The 11,116-nt window shown below is 42.4% G+C and overlaps 1 protein-coding gene across 4 annotated transcripts in view; it reads right to left on the bottom strand.

The window, feature by feature from the left end:
• Nucleotides 1-3,411: 3,411 nt before the first annotated feature.
• Nucleotides 3,412-11,116, bottom strand: part of DGCR2 (DiGeorge syndrome critical region gene 2) — a 71,187-nt gene continuing 63,482 nt past the window's right edge. For all 4 annotated transcript variants that reach the window (XM_034790694.1, XM_034790695.1, XM_034790696.1 and 1 more), the window contains 2 exons: nt 10,039-10,275; nt 3,412-8,213 (listed from right to left, as the gene is read on the bottom strand). In XM_034790694.1, the coding sequence (XP_034646585.1) occupies nt 7,972-8,213; nt 10,039-10,275 (479 nt within the window). In that variant the 3' untranslated portion in view covers nt 3,412-7,971. The remainder of the gene's footprint in view (nt 8,214-10,038; nt 10,276-11,116) is intronic.

Here is an 11,116-nt window from a genome sequence, read left to right as displayed (position 1 = left end):
GCGCCGGTGTAATTCTGAGCTCTGCGTTGGAAAAGCAGGGCTGGTGTGTTCTCTCTCCCAAGGGTAACAGAAGAGAGTGGCAGCCTCCTTAAATACTCCCAAATGTCTCCCACTTATTTTGATCATTCTAAAGAGGAAGCCCCATTACAATAAAAGAGGAATTCAGTGTGTCATAGATAAAGGCCACAGAATAGGAAGTCTCCCATGTGTCCAAATATCGAATCCTAGGGAGGCCAAGAGAAACGGTATGGAACTACGGGGTCTACTGCCCAGGTGAACACTGCTGGATAGGGACAGATCTGTGTCTCCATCCTTCTATACTGCACTATTGGGAAACTATTGATACAACAGGCCCACGCCCAGAGCTTTTCAGTAACGTGCGTGGGGAAGCAGCTGTGGCCTGACAGAGCGAAGACTGATGCCACTAAAGTCTGCAGTGCCACAGCACAAACATCATCTAACGCTCCTCTCAGAGCCCCATGGTACCTACCTTAGCTCTGGATTTCCTGGTTCTCCGAGGCTTAAGAACAGGCACACTCGGTGTCCTGGAAGGGCCCAGGGCTCTGCCCATCTCTGCATTAACAAATTTTGGGGCAGCGGTTTAAGTGTTCACAGCACTGCAGGGAGTCAAAGCAAAAACACACTACGCCGGAAACCAACCCAGCCAATTAACTGACTTAGAAAAATCCGCCATGTGCGGGGGGGCATGAACAGTGCTGCCTCCCATGGGCTATTTTCAGTCTAGTGGGCTTACAGCGAGCTGCTTTCGCAATGAACCCCGCATCACACCGGATCAGGGCTAGGCCCCAGCTTTTAAACATGACCTTGGAGGAATCTCTTCAGTTTGCCCGACCCCCAAAGGGTCCCACACTTCCTCAAGGGTAGGCCACATGGCCTCAAAACCTCCAAGACCGAGCCGGAGGGCTCCAGCACTCCTGTTTCACACAGGAAGCTCTGCCTATGAGTCCAATGGAGACAGACGCCCATTCAGAGACTTTTTGCCCTTTCAGGGATCAATGCATCGCAGCATGTATTTGCAGGGACAAAGTAGGAATTACTCATCAGCCGGATGCAGCACTGGGCAGTCCTGAGGTTAGCACTGAGAAGCAAAGGTGAAGACAGTTCATGCTGGCCAAGCCAGGGTGCTTTTGAGCCACGCTGCTGTAGGAACCATCTTGGTTTGCTGTCTCTGTGGCTCAATCCCTGGTAGGAGCTCCTATGTTTCTCTGCAGGCTCAGCTCGTAACAGCCATGTGACACCCTTCCTCTCTGTTCTCCATCTCCGGACCTTCGCTCTGTCTCCCAGCAGTAGGTGATGGAGCTCTCCTTCCCCTGGGCTGTCAGTCATTGGATGGGAATGCCTCTGCCCTTGGGGCTTCCACTGCCTGTTAGCCTCCACTCATAGGAGTGGGTTTCAGCCAATCCTGAAAGACCCCATTCACACCACCCTAGACAGTTGGGTGACCCAACACCTCATGCCTCCCGCTCTGCCTCCAAAAGCAGCTTTTACAATCTGTGCATAGCAATGCAAAGCACAGAGGGAAACTGAGGCAGATAGGAATCAAAATTACTACCAAAACTCCCACCTTTGTCGTACTCACGCCTGCCTCCTACAGATAAAATGGAAGCTTGGGGAGGAGGAGCCAGGCTTCCCGACTCCACGGAGCCCCGCATACCTCAACCATTCAAGTTGTGTTGAAGCGCCGTTGTTACCGCCCCTGCTATATAAACCAGCATTAAACGCCACTCACCCAGATTCCAGTCTTGGCTCTAGAGACAGCACAGGAGTGGGAATGAACATCAGGCCCATGCGACATTCAGCTTCCAGCCAGAAGCTCTGGCTACCCGATCCAGCTTGGCCTCCCACAGGGTTCTCCAGATTTTGGCAGGCTACTGAGGTGGGCATCAGGGGCAAGTGTTTTAATTTCCCAGTTTTTATTAAATTCCAAAAAGGCAAAAAAAAAAAAAAAAAAAAAAAAATCGGTAAAAACTAAAACAAAGGGCAGCAGGGTGAGGGAAGGCAGGAAATACCCACCATGCGGGTGTCAAGGAACCTTTCCACTCCCTGCAGTAGTTGGGCTGTCTTGGCTGCCGGGACCCACCTCCCTGCCCGTCCCACTCCCTCACTGCACAGAGGAAGTAGACAGGGCCACACTGAAGGCCTGGGGTCAGGAAGGAAGTGAAAGGCGGCACCATCCATACTGGCCCCCTGCTGGACAGAGCCCTCTCCTGACCTTGCCAGCCCTTCAGCAGGGCCTCCTGTGCTTCCCCTGTGGGGGGGAAAAAAAAAAATCCAGAAAAAGCTAAAATTTGGGTGAAAAACATCTTTAAAACCTAAAGAGTGGGTTTTTCAAAAGCAGAGAGGGGTTTTTTGTGGTGGGGGGGGTAGGGGGAGGGAAGAAGAGAAAAAAAATCAGTAAACACGTAACAAAAGGCCTTAGGTAGGTGGAACTAGGGGCCTCCCCGTCAGCCAAACAAGTCACTCCTGCCTTTGGTTACCCCAGTGGCACACCGAGCACTAAGCAACTGGCAAGGGGAAGAGAGGGAAGACCAGCTAATGGTCCAGCGGCTGCTGCTGAGTAGCCCAGAGACCTGATCCTACATGAACAGACTCGCTGAGGTATGTGGAGAGGGCACGGAATGGATTGCGAGGTTAGCTGATGAATTCAAGAGTTATGCAGCAGGTGCCCACTTTATTTTATCCAGATACCATGCAAAAGCTTTACATATGAATGTCTCCATATTTACTAAGCTCATACAGGTAGGTCTGGGAAAACATATGTTACTGTGTCTAGATTTATCTTCAGAAGTGTAGATCCAAGTGACATTTCAAATACCATTTGGCCAACAGCTGACAACAATGGGAGGGGCTAAAAACTGTTTAAATTTTAAACCTAATTCACTTGCAGTGCAATCTCTTTACTCAACACACTGTGGAAGGACTTTGTTCGCAGCACCTCTATGAGAGAACTGACTGCCATCTATAGGATGCTTGACACTGGCTCTATGAATTCTATGCCTCACCTCCTGTCCCAATGCATTGTGGGTAAATAACAGTGGCAGGATCAGACATGTAACTGACTCTGACTTGCTTTAACCCACAGACTGTAATGGAACAGTGTTTTACCAAGCCAGGTCAGCAACAATGGGTGAGGCTTTTGCCTCAATTGGTTAGTTGAGGGATAGAAACAAAGTCCTTTCTCCAAAGAAATGGTATCAATGGAATTTATTGTGATAGTTAACAGTATATCAATATTTATTCAAGGGGACTTCTAGGGAGCTACATGTAGTGTGTAAGTTAAGCATGTGCACAAGACTTCGCAAGATCTGGGTTTAAGACTGATTTGACCAGCGAATCTTTTACTGTTCAGAACAGAGCTGATTCAAACACCACCATAACATTAACAGTCCATTTCTCTTACAGAACACCATTTATTTGGCATTTGGATGAAATGTTTCTCACAGCATCTTGAGAAAAAAAAAAGATTTAGTGCCAACCCCAAAGAAGAAATTAAAACATAAAAACATAAAATGTCACACAGACAGAATTATTACAGTATCAAATTTCATTTCTACATGGTAATTTCATGGAATATCAAAATCTTTTATACACTGCCACGGTTACATTCAGTCACAAATCAACTACACAGGAGGAGTCTGCAAATGCAGCCTTGGCTGAAAGTATTTTTCAAGAGAAGATAAAAAGCTGGGTCTCAATCTCTCTCTCGCGCAACCTCCCAGGCATACAAAAGTCTGGCACTCAGATCACAATACAGCATGGTGATGAAAGTGGCTGAGAGTGCAGCAAGTCTCTTCTAGAACCACCCCCAACACATTCTGCTCTGCAAGGTGCACAATACTGAAAGAAGAAAAAAAAAAATCTTACGTTGTACCTCAGCAGCTGCTTGATCCAGAATATTGATATGGGAAGCAGATCTTTGTCATTTAATTAATCTAGCCAATATTTTATTGGGAGTGGAATCAACGTCAGAACCCAAATGCATGGGCTGCTATTGATTCACTTTCACTATCTTTGCAAGCTGTAATTTAAGGGTCTAGCCTCCAAATCATGCATAAGGGCTTTAGAGGGAAATTTCACATAAAACAAAAGTGTTGGATAACTTTTCTTTCCCCCACCTACTTAATGGGAAAGCAGATTTTCTAGAGGAAAGAAACTATGCTTTGTACAGAAAAAACTAGTGCTTTGAAACGGAGATCCACCACTGAAGGGAAGAACACTTAGTTTGCCAAACTGTGTGTGTGCAGAAATTCATTATTTGATAAAAATCCTCAAAACACCCTTATGGCTTTAGGTGGGGAAGGAGAGCAGTTTAAAGTTCATGAAGCTGATTTTTCCAAATGAAGACTGACAACGTTTAAGAGTGCAATACTGCAATCCTTACACCGGAAAGTTCCCCTTGAACCGTGACTTCAACGAGAAGACTGCCTGAGCAAGGGCCACACAATTAGGCCTTAATGTTAAATTCGTTTCACACTTCTGTTCAATCATGCACCGTCATGACAGGACAGAAGTCTAATTTTGAACCTCAAACTATTCCAAGACTGAACATTATGCAAACAAAATAACTCTTGCCACACCTACATGACCATAATTTTAATCTCTGGTATAGAATTAAAACCTTTTAGCTTTTCTGAAATTAAAATATGCTATTAACCCACCCAATAGAACACTAGATGCTGCAGCGAGAATACGTGGGCATGCACAGTTGATAACAATCGATACAAGTGGATATCTAAACAGTTCTTGGAGGAATAGCAAAAACCTTAATAATATGGCACCACATTTTGTTGTGGGGGAGGGAGATCTGAAGAAGAGTATTTTGTACAAAGCCAAAATGGAGCCCATCAGCGAGCCCTAGATGGAACAGTCTTGGAACCTTGCAAAACTAACTGCAATGAACAATTATTCAAACTGGAGAGAAGTGCACATTTTTCACTCACTTGCACTGCCAGGAATGACGAAGTAACAGGAATCTTTTCAACTCGCTCCCTCATGCTTGGAGAAAGGTTCAAGATACACCACTATTATTTAATAACAGCAACCAGAGGAGTGTGATAAGGAATCAATGCGTAAAATAAATGTGAATTCCAAAGAAAATCAACCCATTGGCATTAAGAGGAAGGGTTTCCTAGGCTGAGCACCAGTGTCTTTTGAATTGGGTTCATAACAGGAGCTTCACAGCTGCCATCTTTCCACTGGCTCTGAAGTTCTGATAAGGAGTCAACTGCTCTCATAGAAACTAACTCTTCCCCAGTTGGTCCTGAAGTCTTGGTAGAAATGACATTTTCAGAGACAAAGGATCTTACTCCAAGAAGGAGTATTATATATGAAAAATGCTACAGTGATCTAGGAAAAGAGAAATATGACCATTTTATTGCCAAATTAGATGCTCATGGAGAGGTAAACAAGATCTGTACCGAGTGAGCTGCTTTGTTCACAGCAGAGTTTTCCCATTTACTGTTAACCTTAACAAAAACAGGGAAAAGCTGTAGCCTTTATTCCACCACTGAAGTGGGAATAGATCAGAAGCTATGAAACATATTACACTCAGACATCTACAGAAAAGAGTCCGTATTTGGAATAATTACAACCATGAGCCATCACAAAATTGAGTTGAAACCAAGCTTATTTTCATATAAATGTACCACTGAGAAACAAGTGAAAGTAAAAACTGACTGAGGTCAGATTCACGCAGTCTTGTGAGACATGTGAGGTAAGGTATCTGTTCACCTCAGCCAGGAAGCTATTAGAAGAGACAAAAACAAGCCTAAAGGCCTTTCATTATTGCGCTAGGAAGTTATATAGAATGAATATTCCACCTGGCTTTAAAGGAACGATAAGAAAGAAGCTTGCCATTGGCCAGTGCTAACAAAAATCCTTGGCCAGTGCTAACAAAATCCTTTCTGGAACAGTTCAGAGTAGAGACTTTGTATCCTAACCATGTGAACTAGGATACTCTGTCCTATCATATAGTGTAGCCAGCTTTATAGAAGCGTTAACTCTGCAGCCTGGGAGACAAACTCATATCCCAGAGCTTAGCTTCACCTAGTTTGATGCAGCACAAAGGGTACCATCTACAGCATGTATTTATTAATCACCACCCAGAAACACGCACGCACTCATACAGATAAAACTAAAGAAAAGTCAGTACATACAATGTATAAAACGTATGAATGTGCTCCAAAAGTGCACAAAACCCGCTTTATTTTCATACTTCAGAAATGCTTGATATAGTCATAAGCTGTATGCATGGCTCTGACTTCTGCTATCCCCTCCACTTGACTGGACCAGGACTCGAATTCAGAGGAGGAACTGGCAATGACTCCATTGGGTGGAGAACTGTGCCACTCATTTTAAAACAGATTATAAGTTAAACAGTGAATGGTAACAGGCCATGTTTACAAGATTCCCCAAGTGGAGGGGCTTTTCTAACAGTGCTTCCTAATGCACTCACACCTGCATTAGCAGCACATGTGAGAGCTGTTTTATACACTCCAAGGGGTTTAAGATTGTTAGCAAGTGCCTGAATTTCAAGAGACACTAAATACAACCTGGATGATGAAAATCAGGTGTTTTGTGCGAACAGGCTGAACTATCAAGCCACTCCCCAAGTACAATAGGGCAGATAGCAAGATACCAAATAGAAAGTAGCAGCATTTACAATGGAGGGGAAAGTCAGCTACGCTGGGAAAGCACATTGCTGGGATAGGATCCCATTAATCAATCCTGTACTGTTTCTCTGTAACTAGCAAAATTAACCAAAACAGCACAATACCCTTCCCATGCAGTGCTTTCTTCCTGTCCCTCTAGGCTTGCTACCTTTCATAAGGCAACAGGACAACACTCATGAGAAGTGTTCAGTACAAATTCCTTATATGACTAACTTGATCTGCTCTGACTGTGGGGACTGCTACAGTAAGTCAGGGAGAATCAGATGCAAGAAAGATGGGGTAGAAGAGAAAGGAAATCCCGTGTACATTAAAATCCCACTTCATTTTGAGAACACAAACTAAAAAAAGTATTCAATATTCATAAAATCCAAGCCAATAGAATCCATCTTTGCCTAATTTGAAAGTTATGTTTAGTGAGTGATTGACAAGAGCCTCATGTTGTAGTACACAAGTTAGTTTTGCTAATTTAAATGAAGCTAGATTTAATGGAAAGGGATGATTTAAAGGTTTAAACACAACGGAAAAAATCTCAAATGACTGAAGTATCAATTAGGGAGTTAATCCCTTCCCATCTCTTCCCCAAAGCACTACCTAACATGTGCTGTGCCTCTACTAAAGAGATGTCAGTATTATAGACACATCCTTGTTTATGAATCAGAAATTTACCCCTCAGTACAAGATTTGCAGCTACAGATAAATAAGTAAGTTGTAACTGCAAATCCCAGTTTTGTTTTGCTCAATACCCATTTCCATAGAAAGTAGAAGAAATCAAACGTTATGCTGATCCTTTTCATCCTCCAGTTTTTCCATGAGTGTAGCACTAGAGCACAAAAGACAACAGCAGATTACATGGCGACTGCCCCTTCTCCTCTTTTCTTGTCAGTGTCCACTTCCTGGGTCCCACGGTATTCAAATTCAAAACAAGCTTTTTTCTGATGTCGATTTTTTTTGTTTCTGCTCTGTGATTAAAAAAGAAAAAAAGCTACCCATGCTTTTTCCTCTTTAGAAGTCAAAGAAAATTCTCTGCACCTTCTTTCCCATAGCCAGTGGAAAAAAAGCACAGGTTCAACAATCCGTATTTACAGGACAAACTAATTAGTGAATGAAATGACAGCCAAAAACAAGAGGCACAGTCCTATACTAGAACATAAAAGCAGGGTGCTCAAAATCAAAGTGGAGCTTCCTTCTGAAGTTCACCCCATGGATTAGAGTTTGCCTGTACAGCTGTGTGTAAACAGTTGCTCATATTATTTCTGCCAGCAGTAAGCATTTTATTCCTTTATACAATGGTATTAAGAGAACAGTGACTGTGGCGGCTTCCTGCAAGAGTTTCTGACGGTGTGTTTTCGCTGAGGGGCGTGTCAGGAGGTACAAGGAAGGTGCTACTATCTGCAGAATCTTCTAGTTCCACGGAAGAAGGGCCAACTGAGGGAGGATGAGATTCCTCAGTAAGCCGTGGTGATAAATCACTGTTTCCTGGTGATGGTTGACTGCTCTGCACTGTCTGGGAGAGAACGCCATCTGCAAGGGAGAAAGGCAAGAAGAATCAGAAAGCTCTGGCCTATCAGTGTGTACTCTGGGTGGTTATTCTATGAGGAAGTTGCATTTAAGTTTGTTTGATTGTCATATGAGGTGCTCCTCACACCTAACCCCAGAAAGACCAAACAAGTAACTGGCAGGAGTTAAATCTAGCTAGTCGGTCCAAAGAGACAATATTTGGTATAAGCAACAACATGACAGGATGTGACTCATTAGTCAACATGTATACTTTGGGTGTGCAGCACTTCATGAATGTGCACTTTTTAAAACAAATAAGGGATTGGTTGCTTACGTCACTTTAGAAATATAAATACCGTTACTTTATCACTAACATACAAATCTATTAAAAATTAGAACATTTTGCAAAATCTAGTTTACTCTGCTATTTTTGTAGGCTATTCATCCAAGGACATTTGAAACAGACAAGTCAGTTTCATGTTTCTAGTTAGTTTTACTTGCAACGTTCTCAGGCACTGAAAGTGCTGTAATGCTTTGGCTAGGAATTATTATAGAAAAATGTTTAAAGTTATACTAACTGCTTTCACCAAAATTATTTTTGTTTTGAAGTTTCATAAAAGCTTCTGATAGATAGCATCTGCGAAACCTAAATTTAAGGTCAGTATCTCTTTACTAAAAAGAAGAACAGGAGTACTTGTGGCACCTTAGAGACTAACAAATTTATTAGAGCATAAGCTTTCGTGGACTACAGCCCACTTCTTCGGCTGCTACTCTGAAACCTATCTCTTTACTATGAACCCTGAACTCCACCTTGCTCTTCCTTGATGCCAAATACTGGCATTTATAACTTCAATGGCTCAGAATTCAGGATACAAAGACTGTTGCTGCATTTGAGTCTCCCCTATTTAGGTAGTTTTGTTTGGCTGTGTTCCTCATTTGTGTGCCATTAACACATGCACACTTCAAGAATTCCAGGATAGCAAGAGTATACTCAAAGGTGATGGTAACTGCATGTATATGTAGAGCTCTCAGAGCATATTACTGGTTTACATTTTAGTTACTTTTATAAACATTCAACCCAAAACAAAATAATAAAACATTCCTCAAAAAGCTTAATATATTGAAGACACTTGTCAATTTTTTTTCGAACTTCAAAATACCCCAAGGTGTCCATCATCCTGCTATCAAGCATACTAAAGTGCTAGTGACCTACCGTTTGTTTTATAAAAATTCAAGCTTCATCTCAGCTCAGGATGTAATACAACAATATCAACTTTTAGTTGACCACCTACGACAACTAAAGGACTAAAACCTTCAATTAAACAAAACACAACCGTCATCAGGCAAAGGCCTGTATGAACAGGTGAGCTGTGCATGAAAGGTGTGCTCTGTAAGGCATGGAGGAAACAAATTCCAGCATCAAGAACCCTCCCGTTGTGATTACTCCACCAGCGTACACCAAATTTACCTATCAAGAGACTGTGCACTCTCCTGCCTCCAGCTGCTGTAGTTTAGGTTTCCTCCATCATATTTAAGTCATAAAAAACTTTAAAGAGCTAAAAACAAGTTTGCGGCACTCAGACAAATACTGATTTAGAGGCCCAGCGAATTTTAGTATTAAGAGTAAAATTATAGAACAAGATTTGTATTAAAACATTTGCCACAAAAAGTGAAAGATTTGATTCTGAAATACATCGTTGCTCTTCTATCATAGAATCCTTAAAATAGGTGTACGTTCCAGTTTAGTTTAGATTATCTTCCCTTTAAGCAGAACAAAAGAGGACTGGAGTGTTCCTCGTAAGATATTTGTTACCAAGCTCGTAAAATTATGAAACTCCTGCCCACGTACCTGGAGTAGAACAAAGGATACTATCTGGATTGATGGAAGCCTCATAGGGAGGAGGCGGGTCATCAGGATGCTGAATATCAGGATATTTGTAAGCTGTATAGGGTGGTGGGGGGTCATGAAAATGAAATGCCCCGCCTTCCCCATCATCTGAAAGATGCAGTGGAGTAAGGCCAGTTCCGAAACCATCTGGACCATAATCAAAACCAGGCATCCTGCGGCCCAAGTTAAAATGGTGCACTGTTGAAAAGAATAAAATATGAGAAAAATGTGTGGCTTTATCCCATTTCCTTTCCATCCAGACTAAGGCCCACCTCTGTGCCTTCTTCCATTCTGCCCCTTATTCACAGAATCTCTCCTAAAACCTACATAATGAAGCCATACTTTTGCCTCATTCAAACTCACCCTAAATCCCACAATGCTACTGCCATGCCTAAATGTCAGTCATCCAGAAGCATATATAAACCTTAGCAAACCACCACAAAACATCTATCATTTCTCTCTCCCCCCATTCATTTGTCCTCACCCATGTCACATCTAAATTCTAGACTTTAAAGCTCTTTAAGGTAGGGATCTTGTTTATTTGTTCTACAAGGCGCCCAAGCACACCTCGGGGCATGGTACAAATGTTATTACCATTGATATTCCCTCAACGAATGGATAAAGAGAAGAATGTTGGAACTCTTGATAAGGGTACCATGTCAAATGAGGACTTTATCATGTGAGCAAGTATACTAATCAGGCACATTAACGTTTCTACCCATTAGCCTACCAATCAGAGAAGGAGAAACAAGACTGGTGTCAGTACAAGATCTTTAGAAAGATCAGGTGTGCCCCACAGAATTCAATTTTTTGAAAATCATGACAATTAGAGCCAGTATGCAGAGGTAAAAACAACAAAGAGTCTGGTGGCACCTTAAAGACTAACAGATTTATTTGGGCATAAGCTTTCGTGAGTAAAAACCTCACTTCTTCGGATGCATAGAGTAGCATCCGAAGAAGTGAGGTTTTTACTCACGAAAGCTTATGCCCAAATAAATCTGTTAGTCTTTAAGGTGCCACCAGACTCTTTGTTGTTTTT

This window comes from Trachemys scripta, chromosome 15, assembly GCF_013100865.1.
Source record: "Trachemys scripta elegans isolate TJP31775 chromosome 15, CAS_Tse_1.0, whole genome shotgun sequence".
NCBI classification, from domain to species: Eukaryota; Metazoa; Chordata; order Testudines; family Emydidae; genus Trachemys; species Trachemys scripta.
This window is presented reverse-complemented; position numbering and strand designations above follow the sequence as displayed.